Below are 27,555 nucleotides of genomic sequence, written 5' to 3' on the forward strand. Positions count from 1 at the left end.
GCCACGTATTAGTTGCTGATAAGTATTGCACTGTAGTGCTACAAAATGTTTCATATTGACACAAAACGTTTGTTCATGGTCTCAAACGTTATTTGGAATCAGGAACAAAGCCTCTTTAGTTTTCTTACCTCTTTTAAAAATTCGGGAAGAGGTAAGTGTCTGGTAAAAGAGGAAGACTTTACTCGAGTTAAAAAATAATGATGAGATTATCCATATTACAGCTTTCTTACCTTTCGAACATTTTCGATATTACGAAACACTGTGTTACAAAACTTCAAGATCATACGAAAATTTCATTCAAAAAAGCTCACGTTTTGAATGATAAATAATTTCTGAATTAGTACTTGAGATGCGAAGTAAAAAGCAAATGTTCTTACTTTGAGGACACAATCCAAATATTTAAGTGCTTTAATGTCTTCCAGAGTTATGGGACGCTCAACGTCTTCCCCGAAGACATCTTCCAACTCTTGTTGCACCTTTTGTTGTACGGAGGGGTTGAGACCGAGCATGTAGAATGCCCACCCGAGTCCAGAAGAAGTCGTATCGTGTCCCTAAGAACATTTTTAATATATAGTTAAAACTTACTCTCGCTTATGCATTTAATATGCATTACGAATACGATTGATTTTTTGTTACTTTGTTGATACCTCATCGGGGGCAGTGATAGATTTGAAAGAGAAACTTATTTTGGCAATAAATAAATAACATAAACATCTTAATTAATATAAATAAAAATAATTAAATCATTAATTAATTAACTAAATTAATAAAAATAGAAAATAAATAAGTAAAAAATAGCTTGATTAATGCAATTAAATAAATAAAGTTTTTTAAAAAACTTGACTTTCTAAACATATTGAGGACTTTTTTTATCAGTTACTAAAATAATTACTGATAAAAAAGTATCATATTTGTAGCACAAAACTTCAACACATCAGTGTACAATGTTATGAACTGTGGTGTCTACGTTAGTACCGAATATTTATGCTAAAACGTTTACAACTTTATGCATTAAAAAGGGATTGGTAAAGCAGTTACTTGTAAGCCTAAAAAAGGCGGCGTGGGTACTGTACCTATATTCTTCTTTTTTTTTTTTTTTTTTTTTTTTTGCTATTTAATGACTGTAAATGACTCTAAAATATTACATAAAACCAACAGAAAGATACTTTTTTTTTTTTAATTAAGTGCCAAAATTAGTTTCTGTGTAAGGCAACAAACCTGATGAAAATATCTTACGCAAAACAAAAAAAGGTTTCCTTTGAAGCAGATCAACAATAAACTGAAATATTTGTAAGCCATCGGACCTAGTTATCGACATATTGTTCTTTAACTTCAACTGCTATTTCATTTCATTGAAAGAAAACTGCTCTGAGGATATACGTCGTTTCACCAATTAAGAAAAGATAACTTTACTTGAAAAACCGAACTCTCCATAAATTTAGGAATTTGTATCAGAAATTCAGCTTTTATCTTTAATGTTCTCTCTACATTAAAGCGTTCGACTTCTCTAAGTATTTTACTGCTTTTATTTTTTCTTTGTTTTTCACGTGTTCTGACATGACATGTACAAAACCTGTTATATTTTTAGAAACAATTATTTGAAGAGTGGAACTCTTCTTGGTTATCCCTACTAATATCATAAATGTAAAAGTAACTTTGTTTGTTTGTTTATTTATTTGTTTGTTTGTTTGTTACCTTTTCACGCATTAACTACCCAGTCGACCATCATGAAATTTTGTAGACACGTTGTTATGGGTGCCGGGGTGAACATAGGGTACTTTTCATTTTGACAAAAAGTATTCCATGATTTTTATTCCAATTTTAAATAAAATCATAAATTTGCGAATATGTGATTAAAAACAGTCATAGCTGTAAGGTTTTTGCATCATGTTAAAGCCCTTGAAAAACTGCACGAGGTTATCTTTACCCGAAGTTTGAGAGATAATTCGGAACTCCAGCGCTCGAATACGCTACCTTGCGGTGATTTACAAAACTGCAAATGAAACTTAAACATTGCCACGTTGCGTTCCACGTTTGTCAGTTGACGTAAACACAAGCAGTTTGTTCTGAGTATTTATTAACGCAATCGATGTGTCTTAGTTTGCTTTCAGCTACAGAAATTAATTCGTCCCTATTCTCGAGCTTCTCAAAATAATGTTAGTTTTCATTATTTCCTTAATAATTGGTGAAAGCGAAAATTCTGGATTAACAAACTTGGATAACGTTATACAAGGTAAAAAAATTTATTGTTTTGTATGAATTTGTAAGAATATGGGGGTTTTTTTAATCTGAAATTAATTAAACTTACCATATTTTACAGCAGCATTAATTTGGAATGGACAGTATGCAAAATATTTTCTTGAATATATTATCGTAGAACAAAATGAATAACCGAGAAAGAATTTATTTTATTCCTTTTATTCTCAGCTGAAAGGTTTCGCCAAATTTGTTTAGGGTTATAGTATTAGTATAGTGCGAGCAAAGTAGCCTTGGCGAGATTTCGCGTTTTTAGTTAAAACATTTTTAATTTTTATCATGAGTGGAATAAAATGGTAGTAAGATTACATAATTCGATAAGTGAAAGGAAATAATGGTCAATCAACTGAAAAGAAAACTACCACCATATATCCGTGAGAATTTTGTTGATGATTTGCATAACATGACACAATTAAATCGTAACTCAGAAATTAGAAAAATCGAAACAGAAAATTTTTAAATGAACCGATTCGGGAATTCGAGAGAAATAACTCAGCTACAAATGGAAACAAAATAAGCGCTAGCCAAGCAAGGCAAAAAAGTATCATCTTCTTTCGATAACAATTTGTAATGTCACATTGAATTTTCTAGCATTAATTGTTATTCTTGTCAGGCCACAATTATTATTTTGTTTTATCAAGAATTGAAAAATATCGAATTCAACATCGTGGAAATAGCTGCTTAGAACTACGAACTACGTAGTTTGCATTAATCTTTGACGTTTAGTAATGCTTCTTGAATTCTCATTTCTTTCTACGTGGGCCAGAATATCCACAAGACTTTGAAAATTAATTTAAAAAGAATAAAGCGAAAAAATCATACGTACGAACAAAAATCACAACACTTTTAGCATTTTCTTCGTTACCATGTGCGTTTGTTTTAGTTTTCAATTCCGCCATTAGACAGTGACTTCAGTGCCCCCTATAGTTCGTTGGATTTGCAAATTATAACATCTCCTAATTCGTCATTTTAAGTTAATTTCATAATCCAAAACGAGGCTCATCTTGATTTTTGGACTTATATTGCGAAGTGTTTTCGCAAAGTCGCAACTCCAACGAACTATAGGGGGCACTGAAGTCACTGTCTAATGGCGGAATTGAAAACTAAAACAAACGCACATGGTAACGAAGAAAATGCTTAAAATGTTGTGATTTTTGTTCGTACGTATGATTTTTTCGCTTTATTCTTTTTAAATTAATTTTCAAAGTCTTGTGGATATTCTGGCCCACGTAGAAAGAAATGAGAATTCAAGAAGCATTACTAAACGTCAAAGATTAATGCAAACTACGTTGTTCGTAGTTCTAAGCAGCTATTTCCACGATGTTGAATTCGATATTTATCAATTCTTGATAAAACTAAATAATAATTGTGGCCTGACAAGAATAACAATTAATGCCAGAAAATTCAATGTGACATTACAAATTGTTATGGAAACAAGATGATACTTTTTTGCCTTGCTTGGCTAGCGCTTATTTTTTTTTCCATTTGTAGCTGAGTTATTTCTCTCGAATTCCCGAATCGGTTCATTTAAAAATTTTCTGTTTCGATTTTTCTAATTTCTGAGTTACGATTTAATTGTGTCATGTTATGCAAATCATCAACAAAATTCTCACGAATATATGGTGGTAGTTTTCTTTTCAGTTGATTGACCATTATTTCCTTTCACTTATCGAATTATGTAATCTTACTACCATTTTATTCCACTCATGATAAAAATTAAAAATGGTTTAACTAAAAACGCGAAATCTCGCCAAGGCTACTTTGCTCGCACTATACTAAAACTATAACCCTAAACAAATTTGGCGAAACCTTTCAGCTGAGAATAAAAGGAATAAAGTAAATTCTTTCTCGGTTATTCATTTTGTTCTACGATAATATATTCAAGAAAATATTTTGCATACTGTCCATTCCAACTAAATGCTGCTGTAAAATATGGTAAGTTTAATTAATTTCAGATTAAAAAAAACCCCATATTCTTACAAATTCATACAAAACAATAAATTTTTTTACTTTGTATAACGTTATCCAAGTTTGTTAATCCAGAATTTTCGCTTTCACCAATTATTAAGGAAATAATGAAAACTAACATTATTTTGAGAAGCTCGAGAATAGGGACGAATTAATTTCTGTAGCTGAAAGCAAACTAAGACACATCGATAGCGTTAATAAATACTCAGAACAAACTGCTTGTGTTTACGTCAACTGACAAACGTGGAACGCAACGTGGCAATGTTTAAGTTTCATTTGCAGTTTTGTAAATCACCGCAAGGTAGCGTATTCGAGCGCTGGAGTTCCGAAGACAGAAAGAAGTATTTTCATATTACGAGTGTAAAACCAGGCTTACCTGGAGTTTTTTGTATTGCTACGTGTTTTCACAAAGACAGGTAGTCATTTTGACGCCAAAATGAAATGATTTGCTTAAAATAAGTGCATGAATATTTTTTTTTTAGAATTAAATTCTCGAGTCTGGTACAAGCTATTTTTTGGCTCTAATTCGTTACCCGGTGTGCATTAGATGTAACATAGTTTAGCATTAAATTGCAACAGTTTTGAAAAGTATAAATCGCTAAAAAAAATTGCATAGGTTTGTCTTGCTCCAGATTAATAATGACTGACTGGAATTTCTTTAATTCACCAGAACAGGCTTGCCGTTTCAGCGTTTTAACGAAAGGAAAGTCTTCAACGAATATTAAATTTTAAAAAAAAGTATGGTATATCAACATTTTTTGCTTTTTGAACCTTACGTATTACTTGGTTAACCCTGAATTTCGTGGAACTTGAGGGAAGATTTCAGAAATAAGTTCTCTTGGCAATTTTTTCAATTGTCGCCGAAGAATTGTTTTATAGGTTTGTGGATGTATGAAAAAATGTTCATTTCCCGAATTTTGCCTACTAAAGTCTCAATCAACCGAAGTACAATCCCAGACTTGCAAAAAAAAAAAAAAAAACCTTGGAAAATGGCAGTAATTTTTCAAAACTTTTGATGCGTTCCAAAAAAGACAAGTTTAACATTTTCGATATAATGTAAAAAAAATCCGGTTAATAAGTATAGCAAGCCATTAATTATATCCACCCCCCCCCCCAAGTCAAGAAAAGATTTTTTTTTTTCGCCAAGAAACCAAATAGGAGCAGATCATCTCCTTCGTTTAAAAAATTATACCAGAATATGCAAATATTTTACGCAGTATCATAAACTGGGCAAGTTTCCGGTGAATGTGTGGTAATGTTTTCTTTTTGACAAATAACAGTCGATTTGGAGGAGTATTTTGCTTTTTAGCGCGGCTTCAAATGATATTAAATTGCAAAAATAGAAAATGGATCAAAAATGGCTTTATTAATTTATTTAGTGGGCAGAGTTACGAAAACAAGGTCGTGACAAAACATCAAAAATCTTGGCGACCAAGCATTTTTAAAAGTTGCATTAAAATGTTTAAAAAACCCGCCAAATCAATTAATGTAATAATATTATTATATTCAATATTAAATTTTAAGATAATCCGCCAAATACATAAAACAAAACGTTCAAATAATATAAAAAAAATCTATTTGAATGTACATTACTTAGCGGATGCCGAGTATATTTTTTATCTCTAGTCTCGCCAAGCTACCACTTTGGCTTTAGCGCATTGTTGAATAATTTTCAGTTTTTATGAAACGTTTAATGGTCATCTTTGTTTTTTGAGGATTAATGATGCTAACTAGAGTTTCATGGGACTAATGTCCTTATTCTAATGGCAACACTGGAGAAATCTGTTCTTATTTTAAAGGGGTTTTTTTTCTTTAATCTTTTCTGGTGAAAATTTCCGGAACTATTCGTGATGGAAATTTTCGGTGGAGATCATTATTGTTTGAAAAGGCTAATGTCATTATTCTAATGGGGATTTTAGAAAACGTTTTTCTTTTGACCTCATTTAAACGGGAATTTTCAAAAACTGTTGTGTTTATTCTGATTTTTCCGGGATTTTTACTCTGAATCTTTTATATGTCTTAAATGGACCGTCGACGTTATTTATTAGAAACTGTTGACTTCCTTTTGATGGTTATTTTAAAGATTTGATGTTCTCCCTCTGTAGAGACATTTTAGAATTTATATTGAAATAAGGATTTGTAGTGATTGTTGGCTCCATTTTCGGACTGTTGCCTTTGCAAATTTTAGGCGCATTTCTCCTTATTTATTCAGGAAGAACATATGTCGCGGGATCTCCGTTCCTTTCTCTTTCAAAAAGTTCTGCAACAAATTACATAGCCGGCGTAGTATAGGGTGCTATCTGACGGAGATCAGAATTCAAGAGAGATGTTGACTTCATTTAAGAACTGTTAACCTTATTTTAATGGGAGTTTTTAAGAGTGGCCCATGGCAAACTCTTATACATTTTCTCGATTTATATTATGTAGGTTTTTTTTTTTTTTTTTTTTTTGTAAGTATTTGACCACTGTCTATGTTGGCATGAATCGATTGACAAAATCTATCGAATTATCGACAATCGAGCGAAGCCGCGGGTAAAAGCTAGTGTAATATAACTTCATGTCACAATAATTGCGATATAATATAATTGTTTAAATTTTATCATAAACTAGCATTCCCGTACCCGGCATTGCTAGGGTAATGGAATTAGCAGGGGTTAACCGTGCTTGGTGCACCTAGTTTCGAAAATCCCCTATAATAATTACTTATTACCTATAACTTTTTCTAATTTGGGGAGGATCCCGGGGACCCTGGAGTCCTTATATATATGCCCTTGTCCTTAACCGATCTTTAACTGCTATTAACGATCCTTTTAAAGTATCGATTATCTTTGCAAACACAGGTCATCCACATTTTATTGTTATGCCTATGTTTAAGCTAGAACTTCTTTGTATACAACATTTTTAGTTTTTTTCTGGTGCTAAAATTATTAAACTGCTTGATGAACTGGCTTTGGAGCAAGTTACATAACATTGGTCGTGTGAAAAAAATTCTTCTCTTAAATCGATCCCTGCTACTTTTAATGTCTGTCCTTGTGACTTATTAATGGTTATTGCAAAGCAAACTTTAACAGGAAACTGCACTCTTCTAAATTTAAAAGGATAGTCCGCCTGTGAGGATGTTCTTAAAAACTTCGTTTCTAGTTTTGAAAAAATAAAAGCAAAAGACAGAAACATTATGATTTGACTTGAGAAAAGCCTCGAAGGATCACGTGAGAAACAAAAACAATTTCAAATTTATAGTTCGCTATCGACCAAAAGTTGAGATGAAGTACTGAATAATGATTTGAATGGATGAAAGCCTTCGAAAATAAGGGATTTGAATTTCAATGACAGGTTTTTAATTTCGCAGAAATTAAGGGATTTTAATTAATTTCTCCCGAACTAATTGAGATTTCGAAAAATCCTTTCTTAGTGGTTACTTTTGTAATCATGCGGACATGCCTGCCAAATTTCAGGTCTGAAGCTTCATCGGTTTCGGCTGTGCGTTGATATATATATATATATATATATATATATGTTATGCAGGACATTGATTCTTATATATTAAGATTGATATTTGTGGTTAATCAAAAGTTTTACCGCAAACATGAAATTGTCAACTTCTTCTGCAATGTCTTCTAGTGTAAAGGACTCGTCCTTGAAGTGCAAATCCAGCAACAGGTCGAGCAAGGCTTGTCGACGTCTGATTTTTCGTCCGACAACGTCTTCCGAGTTTTCATCTTCCTTTGTTTGTTCCATATTCTCTCGTTCCTTCAATTTCTCCGCTTTGCGCTCGGCAACCACCTAACAAACAAAAAGAGTAAATAATAATGCAGCAGAGTATACACTTGCTTCAAAAATTCTCGTAAAACTTATTCATTTGAATGCACACAGTCATAATTTGAGCCGATTGTTTGAAAAACACATCAAAAGTTAAAGCCGTTACAAACTAATTAAATTCAAATTAATTGTTTTCCCTCTCCAGGAAGAATTCTAATTTAGCATATAAAGCAAGGTAACAACGGTGCATTCTGATGTTTTCGACAGCCTAAAACTAATATTTTGTATAGACACGTCATTCCTGAGATCGCCATTTTTAGTGGTTCCTTTGGAAAATTTGAGTTAAAAAATATTCTGAAATAAGTGATTTTAACTTTTGCTTATTTTTTAAATAATATGTTGCTATTAATTCATAAGTAACAAATTCTTCTTTCTATTAAACTTTTTAAAGTCTTGTAAAGATTTAAAGTCTTGTCTCGTTCATTCTTGTTCGTTAATATCTCAGTCATTCATTACATTCCGATTTTACATAATGCAAAGCATGAGTTTGTCTACGTCTAGCCTAATGCCTAAGCAATAGATTTAATCCAAGAGCTATTTTAAAAGTAACTAAATGTTGCTTGTATTGCTCGTAAAAAGGAACATTGTAAGGAATATCGAAAGTATAATGATTTCCAATGCTCCTTCCAAAAATATTAGAATTTCTTCTAAAATCTTCGATGAAAGACGAAAAACATCTTCTGTCGTGTTTTGACCTATCATTTAAGCAAATATTTCTAAATATTTTTTCTGCAGTAATTCATGCTGCTCATGCGCATAGGTGTATCTTAGTAAAAATAGGGGAGTAGTCTCGTTTGCTTGAGTTTTCTGTTCAAGTTTCAAGTGTCTTCAACTGTAATTTGTTCTTTTACCTGTCTTGCATAACTGTCCATGATTTGCAGACAATTCTTGAAATCTTTCCCTTCTTTTGTTCGATAGTATATGAAGTCTGGCCACAGCCAAGGTCTCAGCAGACGATCAGTTGCTGATGTACAAAAACTAAAGACAAGGAAAAATGGTTCAGTTGTAAAATAAGTTGAAGGCATCTAAAATTTGTGACTTAAAGTAATATGACTTCAAAATATTCACTACAGTTTGTTTATTGAAACAAAACGTGATAAAAGAGGATTTTGAGATTATTTTTTTAAAAATAACTCATGTCAATTCAGGGGGGGAATATTACCTTCATAGACTCCAACGTTTTAAAAAAACATTCCTTAAAACACTAATATATATATATATATATATATATATATATATATATATATATATATATATATATATATATATATATATATATATATATATATATATATATATATACATATACATATATATATATATATATATATATATATATATATATATATATATACATATACATATATATATATATATATATATATATATATATATATATATATATATATATATATATATATATATATATATACATATACATATATATATATATATATATATATATATATATATACATATACATATATATATATATATATATATATATATATATATATATATATATATATATATATATATATTTCAAATCAAACAAACAATAAAAAGAGATAGAAATTAGTATTTTGCGTGGCCACCACGTGCCGCAATAAGAGCTGCTACACCACCCGGTATGGAGTGAAACAAAGTTTGAATATCTGCCTGCGGAAGACTACTCCATATTGTTTGTATGAACAACCAAATTTCGTCTGTCGAAGCAATAGGACGAGGATCAGAAACGAGACGCCATAAAAAAAAAATCCCACACATGTTCAATCAGTGACATAGCCGGGGAATATGCAGGCCAAGGAAGAAACTGTACCCGCTGTAAATCAAGGTTTTATATGACAGTCCTGGCGACATGCGGACGGGCATTATCTTGCTGGAATACAGCCCCTGGCAATCCTTGCAGGAAAGGAAAAGCTTGGGGCTGTAAAACTTCGTTTATGTATCGGGTACTGTTTAAATTGCTCACAATTCGTAGCAATTGTGATCGTCCATGATACGCTATGGCACCACAAACCATAGCTCCGGGTGTTCGTTCACTGTGACGCTCGATAATGCACTCCGGAATGTGCCGTTTGCCGGCATAACGCCTGACACGAATTCGGCCATCGTGGTGCCATAAATTAAAGCGGGATTCGTCAGAAACGACGACCTGATGCCAATCAGCACGCCAGCTCCTATTCACATTGGCCCTTTGTAGCCGCAGGCGGCGATGGTTTTGCATGAGAAGAATCCTGTATAAAGGAATCCTTGCGCGCAGCCCACGCTGCAGCAGATGTCTCCGAATTGATGAAGCATACAATGAAATACCTGTAGTGTTGACCACTGTGCTGCCAATAGTCTAGAAGAAGCTGTGCGGTCCGTCAGCGCCATACGCACCAGGTGTCTGTCATCGCGAGCTGATGTCACATTTCGGGGTCCACTCCCGGATTTCGCAGGTGTCCGACCCTCGTCCGTCCACTGCTTCCAGACACACATGATTGTGCTGCTGTTATGCTGCACACGAGCGGCTACTGCACGATGAGACAATTCAGCTTCACGAAGGCCGACCATTCTGCCCCGTTCAAACTCCGAAATTTGCTCAAATTTCGCTTCTTTTCGTCGAAGAAGCATAGTGAAGATTCAGTTAAAGTTTACTCTAACATATAACCACCGATAATAACACTCGCCTCCCTATAACCGTGTATTTATATTCGGTTCGATCCGCCGTTCAGAGGGCGCTGCTCAGCATGCGCATGCGCTACCGGTTTAAAATTCTAATCATTTGTATATCATGCCCTACTTTACATTTAATGCAATTTTCAGCTCACTCGCGTAAGTTCTTCGTGTTGTTGCAATTTTCAGAAACAGGAGTGCATATGTAAAATTAGCCTTTAAAGTTTAATATTTAATTTTACAGCAAGCAGACACTGTCAATTTAGTCATACAGGACTATTTGTATTTTTATTAGCCGCTTCATCCAGAAATTGAACTTTTTATGAAAACCAAAACAGTCTTAGGCCGATTTTCCGGTTGAAACCTTTTTCTGCACGCAACCTTTCAGCTTAGTGAAAAAGATACGTTCAGTGTGTAAATAACGTTCAGTGAAAAGGTACGTTCAGTGTAGTAACCTTCTTGAGTTCCCAAAAAAAAAAAAAAAAAAAATGAAAATGAAAATACTGAATAAAATTGAAACAAAAAATGAAAATGTGACTATATGTCTGAATTAAGAGTGTCGTCTGACCACTTGCTGCTAAGTAAAAGTTGGAAGAAATTACCTGTGAAGAGCTTGAACATAAGGTGATGTACTATTAATCTGTGCATTAATTTTTGTTCCCATCGCAGTTTCTAAAAAAGGAAGTGCAAACAGTGATCAACATATATCAGGGTAAACCATTAATAGAGATACGGTCTTTGAAGACGTAGACCACATTGAATAAATTAAAAATTACACATTAATGTTCGGACAAAAAGGTCACGGAAAGTGCTTGTGCAGGTACAAGGTTCTGAGGAAGATAATGAGTAATGGAGTGAAAGTCATTGAATAAAACTCGCACAAATGAATCACTTATAGAATGCATTGACTAATGTTACATTAAATTTTCAATACTTTCACTATAGTCCTGGATCTGACAGCACTTCTGTAGGAAAGTTTGAGTAGGGAGAATTTTTTTCCAAAAATGCTTAGTAGGTGTCCTAGAAAGTATTTTGGACTCGGGTGGACATCCGCCACCTGGTCACTTCTCCTGCTATGACGTCATCAAAGATGGTGGCATCTCGATCACATAAATGCTCATATTTATTTTAATACTTGACTTTTTTGCGTAATTCTTGCACATTTTTATACTAATTTATATTAAGTAGTTTACTTTTCAGTTACAGTGTTAAAGTTTCCCCGAAAACGTAGTTTTAAAAAAATTTATTTTATTGTTTTTTATTTTCCTTTTTTAAAATTCATTCTTTAAAATTATTTTTTCAACTGTCAATCGTTGAATAACCGTATAAAATTATACTCAGAAACTATTTACGTAAAAAAAATGTTTTTTTTTGCCATTTTCACCTGGTGTGACTAATCAATCAGAATGTTCATTAGTCGCTCCACTTAAGCGCGTAGGCGGCGCAGAGATAACATTCGAGCGCGTTGTTATTCTTCGAAGTAGTAAGTTGGCAGCCATTGAATTATATGTGTTATGAGTGAGATTGACAGTGGTTTTTGAGATGATGAAACGCTGTTAATCTAAATGATTCTTTTGTTCGAGATTTATCGAAGTAAAATTGAGATATGGATATTATTAAATTGTCGAGAGTGTCAAAAGACAGCATAGGAGACCTTAAACCAGTTGAAAAGGCTTGCATTATATGTAATAAAAGCAACAATAGTGTGATAAGTACAGAAAATGGTTGTGAAAAAATAAGGGCCATTGCGAAATGACGTAGTTACTAAGCGTTTGAACGCGTTAAGTGAGGAAGATTTGTTGTATTACCATATGAATAATGCATGCTATAAGCAATACTGTCATAAGAAACCTCTTTTACAGCTTCAAAATGAGAAGGAAAAATGAAAAGGTGAAGATGGCAAGTTACTGATAAACTATTTACCAGTAACCTGCGACAAAGGTGTATACGCTATTACACGCGCGAAGTGCAACTTAGCAATTCAGAAAAATTTTCAAATATTGTACTGGTGTTGGGTGCATTCCATATGGCTAAAATTGTGCTATGTTGTTTAGGTAAATATCTTCGAGGAAGTGGAATATCCGATGTGTTTATTGAATGTTCAGTCTTTGGAGTAAATGTGCTACAATCGGTTTTACATGGAAAGAAGTATGTGAGAGGTGTCAAAGGGATGTTCATGTTGGGAGAAACCATGTTCAGATTGCAGGCGAAATCTTTTTTGAAGAACGTTCCATTGAGTCCTACGCTACAGAGTTTGAAAACTTACAGAACATTCAGCAGAATATTTCTTTGGCTTGGGAAAAGACTTTGAGAGATTTGTCAGCCGAGGAAGGAAAATGTCAGAGCAATTTTTGTACTGGGACACTTTTATGAAACTCGTCCAACTTCTCAGAAATTTGATTCGTTCAGATAGACAAGGTCTTTGAGAATTAAATTTAAATACAGTGCAGAAACTTCAACCAGTATTTGCCGTATTTGACTGTGTCAACTATCAGCGATAGTTTTCTCTGTATTTAGAAGACATGAGGAGACTAACCAAGACATCCCCAGAGGTGCATGAAATGTTCATGAAGGGGAACAAAAGTAATCCGTTTTATATGCATATGCTTCCTAATCCATTGCACAATCTGTTAACAAAAGCACTGGTTTCCCAAGATACAAAGGAAAAAATATTAAAATTATTTAAGACCGGCGAAGAGATGTATTGTACATAGCAGAAAGCACGATACGAAGACAAAACAGTAAGAATATCAAGCACCTTCCATAAAGCCATGTTGCCACTATTTCATTGCACCAAAGCGCAAACTATAGGTGCTACAAGGAAAGTTACTAAAAAGATATCGAACAAGTCATCTCACCGAATGATACAAATAGCTCAGGCTCATTCGTATGACATGCAAGAGCTCTTTCGTTATGAGCTATCTGAAAACTGTTCATTGTTCAATGACCAAGGGCTAATGGTGAAATAACAAAAAAGTGCATTGTTAAAAGAGCTGGAAACGTGGTAGCACCAGTGATGATACTTGGTTCAAGTCTGACGATAAAACCTGTTTTATAGTTGACGTCATGAACTCTGTACGAAAGGTTATGACAAATGAAAATAAAACTTTTGGTGGAGCTATTTCAGCTTTTTCGTCATACATCGGGAGCATCGCCAAGAACTGTGGAAGAGTACATTACATTTTTGACAGTTATCGCAAATTTTCTCCTAAAAAGTCTGAAAGGGTGCAAAGACAAGGTAGCAGCATCGTTATAGATGTGGTCAAAATCTCAGAAGATATATTTCCATTGCCCGTCCGACTCAGCAGCTTTTAGGGATCTTCAAGAAACAAACTGATGCTGCAAAAGTTCATTGCCGATACAGTGACAGTTTCTTTGACTCCAAACACCACATAATACCAACCACACTTTTAGTGCCTTTCATGGTGATGAAGAGGATGATGTAATATTTAACTGTACATCTGTGCAAAGTGGAAAACAGATAAATAACCCAGAATTAAACTGTCTGACAGTAGAGGAAGCTGAATTCAGAATGTCGATTCCTTCAAAACATGCATCCCTGTGTGTGATCACTAAAATCATTATTGCTAGCGCCGACACTGATATAATGGTGTTAACTTTGTTTCACTATCTTACTCTTCAACGATTTGGTGTTCAGGAACTTTGGGTGCGTACTGGAGTTGGTGATTTTACACGATTCTTATCTGTTAATGATATTCAGTGAAAAAAAGGTGAAAACTTATGTTCGTTGCTTCCTCCCATTCACGCACTATCTGGATCAGATTAAACAAGTAAATTTCGTACCAAAAAATCTGCTCTTCATTGTGCATCTGTAGAGTATTTGGAGAGATTTGGCGTATCATCTGACTGGATTTATATAGAGCAAAGCCTTAAATCTGCAGAAAAATACTTAGTGCAAGTACTGCGGAAAGGGTCATTTCGTAAATCTTTAGATGAACTTAGGTTATGGCTGTATCATCATGCGAAAAATATTGACACTGATAACTTGTCGCCTACTAGGAGAAGTGCTAAGATCCACTTATTAAAATCATATTTTTACACATACCTACAACGACATTGTATTGACGATGTTGCTGTTGACTTAGATCCTTGTGAATTTGGTTTTGCAGTGGTAGATGATGATTTGATGCCAGAAAAGAACTTACAGAGATTTCCAACCGAGTTTTTTGGAGCATGTAATTGCTTGAAATGTGCCAAATCTTTCTGTACTTGTAGAGCAAACGAAGTAACCTGTTGCTCTTTTTGTAAGTGTATTAGTACGGGTTTGCAACAAGGGCGCCCATATAGGGGGGCAAGGGGGGCTTCCCCCTTTAAAATTAGAACTTCCTTGCTTTTGGCACTTTTTGCTTTGCAAAAATGTAAAAACATTTATTTTCCAGCCATTAATGAATAAGTTATTAAAAATGAAATATTTTAATGACTCTTATCTGTCCTAAAATCGGTTTCCATGGAGAAAATACCTTCCTAACCCATGGGGAAAATATCTGAGCCCCCCCCCTACTATTTTGCATGTGGGCGCCCTTGGCTTGCAACCAACTTGTAACAACCCCTTTTAAATATAATTTTATTAAGTGCAACAAAAAAATATAAAAAATACATTGCTATTCGCCTTATGTAAAAATACATTGCTATTCGCCTTAAAAACACTAATTGTAACTTACTGGCCACATTTTTATTTTTGTTGGTTAAGTATTAACATAAATTTGGGCTTATATGGGGACGAAAGCGCGGGCCCGCCATCTTTGATGACGTCATAGCTGAAAAATATACGAAATGGCAGATGTCCACATAAGCTCTAAATACTTTTTAGGACACCTACTAAACATTTTTGAAGCAAAATTCTCTGTACTCAATCTTTCCATCGAAGTACTAAGCATTTATGAGAGCGAGCGGCCGCCATCTTTGATGACGTCATAACAGAAGTGACCAGGTGGCGGATGTCCACCCGAGTCCAAAATACTTTCTAGGGCACCTACTAAACATTTTTGAAAAGAAACTCTCCCTACTCGAACTTTCCTACAGAAGTGCTGTCAGATCCTGGACTACTAGAAGAAACGACACTAAAGTTTGATTCTGCCTGTAGCACACTAATGAACAGAACCATTATTAATATTCTAGTAGTTTCCTGTCATGAGTTGGATATATTTCTCATTCTTTCTGAAGTTACTAATTCCCATTTAATCTTGTACTTATGGATGTGAGTATCGGTTAAAAACCAATAGAGGCAGTGATAAGCAAAGGGGAGAAAGCGCTGAAACAAAAAATTTGGATATAATCAATACAAGCGGAAGGCTCTTCTCTGTGTTAGGGTATGAGATGGTACTAATAGTTGTGATGTGTGCTAGTATGCAGCATGTTTAAGAAAAAAATTGAGTTAAATCTTACCCATGATCTGAGATTTAAACGCGACTTATTCGAAACTTCGAAAAGACCGTTTACATCCCTTTGCTTCTCACTTTCTCAATTCAGCATGAGTTAAAAGTTCCTGCTCCTACTAATATTTTGTACGTTACTCTAACACTCATCAGAATTCGAACTTTTTTTTCTCCTAAATAACTCAAAATTTGTACTAAAGATTGACTCCGGTGATATCGTTATTCAGAATGCATTTCACTATAGCATTTCACATACTAATTTCGAATGTCACAACCATTTGATCAACAGAAGAAATCATAGATATAATCAGAGATGTGCACTTACCACATATGATGTCCAAAGTGCAAAGGGATATAAGTGGTGCAGCATTGACCCATTGTTCCGTCTCCATAGCTTCTGCGAGTTTTTTAGCCAGGATCTTTGCCTGCTCATTGAAGACTGGAATGAACTCATCTAAAATTCGGAAATGGAACGCAGGAGTGAGGAGTTTTCTCCTGTAACGCCATTTTTCTTTGGTGCTGTGAAAATGAATACAAAATAGAATAACGTTTAAGTCTAACTGTATTTTTGAGGTAATTTGTATGGATGTGTTTAATCTGAAGTTCACATATAAAAATAGTTTCAACCATATTAATTGATATTCACGCTTTACCATGTATTATTTAATTTATCAAACGCACAGCATGAGAAACTCTAGTGTTACTAAACAAACTTTTGTTCTATTTTATTTTTAAAGCGAAGCATTAACATTCATTGCTTTTTACGAACCGTTTGTTCAATAAATACTACTAAGTAATAGAAATATACCTTGTGAGAAGTCCTTCTTTCAACATAGGAGTCACAAATTCATACTCAAAACCTTTTCCCAAGATCTCGTTACTGTTCAAAATTGGCTGTAATTAAAAGCACATTATTAGCATTAAATAAGAATACTGTTACAATAAGTATCGCACACACACACACAAAATATAAAATAGTTTTGCTTAGTTTAATACTGTTTGACGCTCGAATCAAGAACTTCGGCAGGTTATACTGCGCTAACTACAGTGCTGGCCATATTATTCGACTAAAGAGTTTTTTTTTTGTCTTTGTGCACTATTTGTACTAAAATACTATTCATTTTACTGTTAAAGTACAGTACATACTGCACACTGATTATTACGTTATTTTAGCACAATTTAATGCTTGCAGGTGGCAGCACTGTGTGCTTTGTTTATGTTCTTTGTTTATCTACCCACCAGGAACATAACCTCAATCAGCTTAAACAGTTCACCAGTTGTTTTTATTAGTGTGCTCTGTTATATTTAAAGTTAGTTTTAGGTAATTAGTAAGTATGTGTATGTGAGTATATATAATAGTGAGTAGAAACAATTTTTTACCTCCTTTTTTAAAAAGTTAAGAAATGGTGGAAACCTTGTGAAAAGTAGGCCAAAAAGACTTAAAATGCTCATCAAGAAGAAGGGTATGCATACTAAATATTAGATAACTATTTCACTGTTCGTTAATGTGTCTATAGTTATGTAATCAATAAAGAATTTGCTATTAAAACAGTCTAAGTCTAATAATTTGACCAGCACTGTAGACAAGTTTTATTTCATGCAAGACACTTATTTCCGATGTAAGGCACTTTGAGAAAAAGCACCTCGTTACTTTTCATCGAGGTACTTTCCTCACATTCTTGTTACAAGAATAGGAGAAAAATTTTTGCTGGAAAAAAAAATAGGGTTGAAAACCGAGCTACAGCAATATTTTCATCGTTTCTCGAAGCAGCTACTACAACGGTGGCTTTAGAAACCTTGACTTTCTGACTCCCAGCCAGTTGCATTACCTGAACCAAGAATTGAACACTAGAGGGTAGAAATACGTATTCTCAAACAAATAACAAACGTTTCTACAATTAGAAGAATCAGAAACTTTTATTTACATATCTTTTTCTTGCATGCGTGTTCACATCGTGCCAAAAATTTAAAAACATCTAACACTAAACTACAAATAAATAAAAATGGGGAATGATCTTTCTCTTTGACAAAGTGCTTTTATGACGTTTTTTCCGTCACTTTAAAAATTATCAACAGATGAACAAGGGAATTTTTCGCTCTTTGTGAAGCAAGATGCACTTGGAACTGATGCACCTGGAGACAGCAAAAAATGTTGAATTTTTTTATGTGTTTTGAAACTATCAGGAATGAAAATGTTGGAGTAGGAAGAACTTGACAAATGCGAGTGCCTAATGGTCATCAACAAAACTAGAAGATGTCATGAAACAAGCATTATTCTCTTTGTAAATATCACTGTTACATTAGTTAATTTAGTTTCAAATTAAGGGATAAAAATGGGGGGGGGGGAAACGGTGTCTTCATAGTGGTGTATAACCGTTATCATGGGTAGCGCCGATTTGCTTTTTCAGTTTTGAAGCTGAATTGACAGATAACTTGATAACAGTTTTAAGATTTGTAATTTTTTTTTTGAATTATTACGTTGTTATCTACATAAATACACAGTGATAATATTAACATGAATGCTGAGTAAATGCAACGTTTTTATGTACCACCGGCTGGAAACCAAACTCTGCTTCAAACAAGACGACAGTTGTGATTTACATGAATCGAACCAAAATTATGGTAGATGTGTCATCTAAATTTCTAAATTTCTCTTAATTGAGTAATTTTAGAGGCTTTAGAAAAATACTGCGGTGGTTGGTAATATAAATACATCTACCATAGATTAGTTTTTGCGCGTGTGTGTGTGTGTGTGTGTGTGTGTGTATGTTGTATTTCATTCGTAAAAGCTGTAGTTTTCTGATACCTAATAAAATTGTAGAGCTAAATTAATAAACTCTACTAACTTTTAATTATCTGGTTAATCCATATGTGTTTTAAACAAGAGGAACATATATAAATTGCACTTACCTCTACTGTTTCCGCTTTGTAGAGGATTAAAATCTTCTTTAAGCCTCCCCAAAATAGCCACATTCCTTCCTTTCGAAACACATAGGAATAGCCACATATAACCTGGAAAAACACTGAGGGAAAGATACATTAACTTATGAAGTATGAAGTACGAAGTGAAAAGGGGGGGGGGGGGGCGCTTGAAAACAGCGCGAGCACCGAGACCACAGGTCTATTGTACTATCCCCGCTTAGACTACTAAAGGAGCCCAGTAACAGAAATAAATCTCAGCAGTTGCCTAACCGAAATTCTAGGCAGTTCCCAGGGATCTACATAGTGGTATCCCAAGTGCTCAAATCTTTGTGCAGTACATTAACTTAACTAGTCAAGCATTTCTTTTAACTGTATAATTGCTAGAAAAGTGTATTTACTTAAGACTCATAACAAATTTCTTTCAATTACATGAATTAAATAACAGTTGTGTGAGTTCACTTAAAGCTAACAAAACATTTCAATTTACTCAACAGAAGCAACAATAACAATGGGGTCGTTTCCAAAATTTTAAAAGTATTTTTTTCTGAAAGAGCATGTTTAAAAACATTGGATCTGACCAATTTTTAAATAATTTATGAAAGTATAATATTTTTTAAAAAAAATACTTAAATCGGTGCGATTTTATTGTTTACGTTTCTGTCGTGTGACATAACAAATGATGAAATGCCATTCAGTGTAGCTATTCAGAAAGCAAAATATTTAATTCGCATCTTTACTCACGTGTATTGGCAACGATATGGTTGATAGCAAGCGTAGAGCGCAATATTTAATTCGTTTCTTGATTATCATAATGTGGAAACGTGGTAGAAAGAGGAGCCAAATTGCATCATTTGTGTCGTCATAAAGACTACGCCTTGTTTTCAAAATCAGACATTTAAAAAAATTAATTAAAAAATAACTGTTGGGAAAATGAAAGTATTTTCTGGGTCCATGTCATTTTTTTTACTCATTCTATGAATTTCTGTGACTAAAAGTAGTACATTTGACTGAAGGAAACAACCCCATTTTGTCATTGTTTCGTGTTTAATATGAGTATTTTTTTTAATTCCTCATATCTTTTTCTCAACCTTTTGTTCATTATATTTTTATGGATTGCTGTAGAACATTTTTTTTTTTTCAGTTTATGTAAAGGTATTCGCAACTCCAATTTCACGTGTTTATGAAACTGCTTCCTTACAGCAACGAAACGCGAGTAACTTATCTTCATTGCATATTTTTGAATTTTTGAACAAGTAAGCATTGCATTAAATATTTGATAATTTCTGATTTCTTATTTTTTTCTACGATTATTTTAAAATCTCAGTTTTAATATTTGTAAAGTTAGCATTTATATTTTAATATTCTTATTTTCTTAAATTTTTATTGGAAGACTTTTCTTGTAAATGAATCCATATTGATGAAAATAGGGGAAAATATACGTAGAGACATAACTAGAAACTTTTCAAAGTCTGAAAACCCTCCACGACTTTTTTAAGCGGAGTGAAATTCACTTTAAAGGAATGAAATATGAGAAAACAACAATAACCACTATAATTATATCAACTCCATAAAAATACTTATTTCTAAGCGTAAAATGGAAAATGATAGAGGCTTTAAGATTTGATCTTTAACATTCAGACTGTTTGGTATTTATGTTTAAAACTGTCCCTCAACCTTTTCACGGTGGTAATTTTTTTTCCCGATTCTTAATACGTAGGATTATTGAGATATTAAAAATTTTTCTTAACGCACGTGAGCAATTTTATTTGGTTCTCAAGAACGACGGGAGTTTTTCCTTTAAAGACAGAAAAAAAAAAAACACTTTACTTTATGAAAAGTAACAAATATCAATAAGGGACAAATAATCATAATTCAAATCAAGAAAAATACGTAATTATCCTTGAAAATACAACTTATTGTAAAAACCCATGAACACTTTTTCGAATAACACATACAATGCATAGAGAAACAGGAAACTAGCCATTCATAACAAAATTTCATTTGTCAATTTTCAAAAATAAGGATACACATAGCCGAGCTGTAAATGAATGAGGTTATTTAAATGAAGAAAAGTCACAGAAAAACAATGAATATATATGAATCAAAGACATAGAAAAGGGTAAAAATCACGTGTTAAGCAAAAACAATCACCTCATGAATAATAGTACTTCTAGAAGGATGTAAATTTTAACTGGTATGATGTTTTTTCTTTATATTTTTTTAAACAGAAATAAAATAGAGAGTCAATGCTTTACTCTAGCCTTCTGTAAAATTGTCCTTAGCAGTTTTCTATAAATGTGCTGGTATCTGCTGTAAACTAACTCAACAACTGATTAACAAAAAATAAGTAATTAAATAAATAAATTGTCATAATTGAAACTTTTTTATTTTTACTACCAACGACGTTTTGTCCAATTTTTATGAAGTTAACTTGCTTTTTTAAAACTGCGGACGAAAATCTGTTTCTATACATATATGTCCATTTCTCCTCGTGCAGTTTAACAAACTCTCATTTTTACTTGACTTGTATGCAATAGCAATCGCGTACAAAGAAATAATAATTAAGCTAAACACACCAGTGGTAGCCAGTGCTTTATGATGCTTCAGTTGTAGCCACTTAAAAGTTTATACTTTAAAAAATAGGATTAAAGCACTGGCACTATAAAGCACTGGCCACTACTGGGGTGTTTACCATATAGTACGAAAATATTACAAGTACGATTTTTAAAAAAAAATAAAATAAAAGATTAATAGGAGGGTTGAACATAATGAAAATATAAAAGAATAATTCTAAGTAAGAACTACTTTTTTAATGCATTGTCAGTCAATAAATTTACAGCGTTTTCATGGAAAAAAAATTGTGTGTTGTTTTTTACTTCCTTTTACAAAAAAGGAAGTATTGTATTCGCGAAAAAATTTTCACTCAAAAATCGCCCTTAATTTCCATTTTGCTCACCCCCAAATGAATGTTGAGTTTTTTTTTCGATTCGACCACATGCGGAAAAGTGCCTAAGAATGTATAGACACGCGAAATATCCATTTTGACCATCACCGAGGTAATTACAACGACTTTTCTCGTGACGTCTGTATGTATGTGCGTATGTGTGTATGTGCGTATGTGCGTATGTGCGTATGTATCTCGCATAACTCAAAAATGGTATGTCCTAGAAAGTTGAAATTTGGTACATAGACTCGTAGTGGGGTCTAGTTGTGCACCTCCCCTTTTGGTTGCTTTCGGATGTTCCTAAGGGGGTCTTTTGCACCTTTTTGGGGGGAAATCATTGTTAATATCAATGCAAACTTAAGTGGTGTTACAATTTGGCGGACACTTGGCGATATATCGCCAGTCTTTTGGTCGCCAAGTTTTGTCGCCAACTTGGCGGAAAATTTGGTGATTTTTTTTATCTGGTTTTAATTTGGCCATCGTTTTTAATATTTAGAGATTAAACTATTGAATCACATTAAAATTGCCAATAATGGGAAAATGACATTAAAATGGAGTAAAAGGAAGTCATGTGAGGCACACATCAGCTCGTTTTTTTTTACTGTTTTGCATTAAACCAATAAAAAAAATTTTTCAGTTTAAAATTTCTAAAAAAACTGCGCTTCGACATTGCTTTTTTTTTTACTAAAAGCTCCCTCCCCCCCTTTTTTTTTTTTGCTTTTTTTTGCTAAGAAATCGTGTTACTCAGAGCAGTTATTCAATCTGACACTGTCAGCTGAGACTGTCTATTAGGGTGGGCCGAAATAAGCCGACAATTTTTTTTTTTTCGAAATCAATTTTTGGATAGCGCGCAAAAGTTGTGTGATGAGCTAATTAGCACTCACAAAAAAATTCTTGGGTATTAAAAAATATCTAGCCGGCGCTATTTGACACTAAAAAACCGAAAAAAATGATAAAAATGAATTTTCGTCAATTTTTTTTTTTAAACTAAATTCCAAATATTTTGCTGGAATGCACCGAAAATGTTATATAATGAGCTAGTTCGAGCCCATAAAATGTTTCATTGATTTTAATGAGCATTTAACCGCTCCTTTCGGACATCAAAAAATTGGAGAAAAACGAAAAAATATTGAATTTTTTTAAAAACCATTGTGAAAATTATTTTTCAAAATTAAATCATAGACTAATTAATTAAATAGCACTATTAATCATAGTAATTATTATCACGCAATAATATCATATATTTTCTAGAATTACATATAAAGATATTAAAATTTTGAAAAAGAAATCTTCAAATTTGATTTATAATACCTCATGCATAATGAATATTATTTTTTGGAATAATATTGTCCCTTGTTATCAAATGATGGAAGCTCTTTCCTAGCTTAAAGTTTGGCACGAATGTATCCATCTTGTGCAGTTTCACCACGAACTTATATTACAGCTTCGGTTATTAGTTTCACACAACGTTTCACAGCTTCAGTGTGACAGGGAAATTTCTCGAAACAGCTGTAAGCTGTTCTTTGCACATTTCTTTCAATTGTTGGTCTTTTAGATACATTGTAAGAGGTGGCTCTGTTGCAACACAGTTTGCCCAATGAACTAAATCAACATAATCAATGGCTTCAAAATTGAGTTTAGGACGCTTAAAAAATCGTAACCATCCGAGCTCTTCGTCTTCTTATTTCTAGAGTTCAGAATGCACCTAACAGCTAATTCCCCGAATGTATTTTCTTGAGTCAAACAACATTGTTAACAGTAGCTGTTCAGGATGAGCGAAATATGCATTATTTGTTACCTTATCCACTTTTCCAACAGCCATTTTTCTTACTGTCCTTTGATCCATTAGAAATTGTTTTTCTCTATCAGGGACTTTTGCTTTTTTTTCTGCAATTACACGAATATAAATCTGCGCATTTGCAGGCACAAACGTCAAACAAAGTCGTAGCCTCTGCTTTAAATTTGCCTAGCTTTGATTGTAAAAGTTGCGTCTTTATATTTTTAGCATTTTTTGTTGCGCTATTATATTTAGAATAATAAGATAAAATCATGGCAATCACTCTTCTTATCGAAACAAGAGGAAGGGAAGCACGCCCCCTAATATCAATAACTTATTTTGCAACTACAGCGGCCACACTTCTGCTTAATTCCTTCTCCCTTTATTTGCATCTTAGTGATTTGATAACATCTGATAATGTCCTCATATGTTGGAAGAAATAAAGCATCGGGAGGAGACAAATCTCTTACAGATCCAAATAGAAGACTACTTGTGCTTGCTCGCGTTACTTTCTTTTTCGCGCGTTTCTACATAACAGTCGTGTTGTATACCAAAACAAAGATAATACAAATACAAAAGTGACGACCAGCAACAGGCTCTGGGCCCAGCTAGAATGGTCCTAGTCAATTTACAATCCCCATTGAAGATCAATGGCCCTCTTAAAACTATCTACTCCCTTGCTCATTACCACCTCTTCCGGTAAACTGTTCCAAGGTTCCACTACCCTGCTAAAATAATAATTTTTCCTAACATCCATGTTAGCCTGAGATTTAAATAGCTTAAAACAATGACCCCTTGTCCTGCTTTCAGTGCTAAACTTCAGCCCCGTAACATCTTTCATGCAATGACATTCGAAATGTCCGGCTCCCGTTTAAAAAACTTCAGAGGATTCACATTTTTTTAATACTCAAGGGCTCTATTTGTCAAACATATATAAATAGTTATAACATAATCTTAGGAATAATAGAAGCAGTTGAGCGCCGTTTATTATCCAAGAGAAACAATTGGAACCGAAGAGTAAAAAATTAGCATCTTATGTAACTATTTTTTATTTGAGTGTGTGCATTTTTTAAAATTGGCGAACAAATGTCGCATAAAATTGAATTGAATTTTCACTGTTTTTTCTAAAAAACGTATTGCGAAACATTTCAGTATTTTCTTATTTTGAAACTACTTTAATTTTTTTTTTTTTTTTCATTTTTCCCATGTGTCAGTCTTAAAGGAGCGTAGCTAAATATTTTACGAAATGTATAAGAGTCTTTGAGGATTTCAACTAATTCACTGACAGATACTTCTAATGTTTGCTGAAACTAGCTTCAAACTTTTATTTTTACCCCCCCCCCCCCCATTTTCTTTTTCCTTTTTTTTTTTTTGAAAATAGTGCATTTTTGCCCTTTTTTTCCAGTTTTTCAAGGTCAAATTTTTTATGGGTAATAACGGGTCCATATAGCAACTTTTCCGCACTATCCAAAAACAGATTTCCGAAAAAAGTTTTTTCGGCTCACCCTACTGTCTATCTCCAATGTGCAAAAGTTGCAATACTGTCGAAGTGGCAGATCTCATTAGTTATTTATCTTTTAAAGTGAATATAAAATTAATAATGCTAATAATACAAAGGGATAAAAGGGGAATGGGGCTGACGCCCACCGCAGGAACATCCCCGGTAAAACGTACCACGTATTCTACGGCCTTTGTATGACGCATCCAAGGGCTTTAAGCTAAAAGGTGGTGTTAGGTGGAAAATACTTCTAACCATAAAATTTCAGAAATTTTTTTAACAGTGTATCGTTTGTAACAGAAACTTACAGTTTCATTTAATCACTGTAAAAACGATTCAGAAACGTTCCTGGAAAATAATAGGCAGCTGATGTACCCAATTTCAGCCAGTAGCATATCTTGCAAAAATCAGGAACGTTTTCTGATAAAAGTCAGTAACCTTTCTGAAATTGTCCTTGAAACTTTCTGGATTATTGGAAAATCTCCCCTGTTAAAGCCAATAATGTCTCAGGATTCTTCTAGAAACATTAAATAAGTTTAATGTTATTGACTAGAGCTTTCCTGATTTACCAAGAAAGCTCCAGAAGCATTAGAGCAACATGGCCAAAGCACGCGAAAATTGCAAGCAAGAACCAAGCATAGTCCTGCCTGCAATTCCTGCTTCGCAAAGCTGCAACTGTCCAGTGACTTATTTGTTCCCTTTGGGAACTTAGTCAATCCGGACAAGCCGTACTCAAGCTAAAGCCGATACATTTAATAAACACTCTCAGTCAATCTTTAAACTGGTAGCAAAAAATAATTTTCACACCAGTGGAAAGTCCTCCTTTGTGCATCTTTTAGCAATTCAGGAAACTTTTTGGAGAAGATACTGGATTTTATGGGGAAATAGGTTAAAACCTCTGAAATCCCGAAACGTTCCTCGGAAACAACCAGTAAAGTTTCGGAATTTTTTTACAGTGATGGACTGAAAAAAAGTTTAAATTTGTTGAACGGTGTTAATTAAAACTTTTAAAAGAGAGAGAGAGAGAGAGAAACATGGACTTACAGGCTCTCTTGCTCGCAGCATTATTTCTGAAAATGCTGATAAGCGGAATAACATTGGTGATGATTCCATTCACTTTGGGACCCGGGATCCGCTTTCGGGGCTCCTTCTGTCTCAGTCTGGAGCTGTAGATGTAGAGACTGAGGACGAGGGACACGAACAACAGTGAAAAGTTAGTCACGGAAACGGAGGAACCGCTGAGGGAAAACACATCTTCAAATCGCTCCGTAAAGATAGACTGGAAGGTAGACATTTTGTGTCCTGACAGGCGACGAGACTGCAGTCAAGAAATCTCAAAGAAGAGTTAACGCTCACTTTAAATGTGAGGTGCATCAATCCTCATCTTCGAACTCCTTGAGAAAAGGTTTTTCAGATTCCCACTAAAAAAAAAATTGCTTTTATTTGTCGTAAAGTTTTCCGATTCAGTTGAAACAAGTAATTGCAATAATAATGATAATGTTATTGCTATTAATAATATACCTACAACAATGATATTAACCCAGTAGAACTCGCGTGCTGAACAGCACACTAAAGGTCGCGCGGCGTGACTGTATGAATCCATCTATTTATGTTTGGTTAATGCAATTTTTACATGAACATTTTAACAAAAGTTCATTGCTAATTTGTAAATAGAAATTGGATATAAAAAGCAATTTAGGAGACTTTAAGTTGATTACTGCAACACATTACTTACATTTCAGAAATACTTAATATATTTCAAAAAAAAAAAAAAAGAAAGAACAAAATAAAGAAAAAGACACATAGTACATACTCATATTAAATTTCACATTCATTTATCACAGACATAATTGGAATGAACCTTGAAAGTAAATTGTTTACATTTAACTCAAGAGATTTTTTTTTTCTATTTGGTCTCCAGTTAGATTTGGCCTCCTATTACAGATTTGCTTCCAAAAAATGAATGCGGTTTTTCAACAATTGAAAAACGCTAACTACCGGGAGGTGTTCTTGAAAGAAAACATCAGAAACTAAGCTACTGAAGTTCGGGCTCAAATCTGTTGAATTGCACAGTCGAAAATAGAAGAATTTAAGTTACTGGGGTGACTTAGGGCCCCGTGAGAATTCTCTTAGGTTAATATTAATATAACAGTAACAATAATATCAATATTACGAAATAACAATCCTTACTGATATTACTATAAAGGCGAGAGTGAGTTTTTTGCGTTTTCAGGTGCTAGGGTGGTCAAGAAGGACGTGCGTCACATAATCTCCGTTCTTTATATACTTTGGCGTGGAGCAATTTAGATAGCCCGCG

The 27,555-nt window shown here is 33.7% G+C and overlaps 1 protein-coding gene across 1 annotated transcript in view; it reads right to left on the reverse strand.

Moving 5' to 3' along the window:
• LOC129221152 (cytochrome P450 4c3-like) overlaps positions 1-27,555 on the reverse strand; it is a 56,168-nt gene that overhangs the window by 10,026 nt on the left and 18,587 nt on the right. The window contains exons 7-9 of the mRNA XM_054855602.1: positions 8,895-9,021; positions 7,804-8,007; positions 378-551 (exon numbers count right to left, since the gene is read on the reverse strand). Of these exons, the coding sequence (XP_054711577.1) occupies positions 378-551; positions 7,804-8,007; positions 8,895-9,021 (505 nt within the window). The remainder of the gene's footprint in view (positions 1-377; positions 552-7,803; positions 8,008-8,894; positions 9,022-27,555) is intronic.

This window comes from Uloborus diversus, chromosome 1 (assembly GCF_026930045.1).
Source record: "Uloborus diversus isolate 005 chromosome 1, Udiv.v.3.1, whole genome shotgun sequence".
In the NCBI taxonomy this organism is placed as follows: domain Eukaryota; kingdom Metazoa; phylum Arthropoda; class Arachnida; order Araneae; family Uloboridae; genus Uloborus; species Uloborus diversus.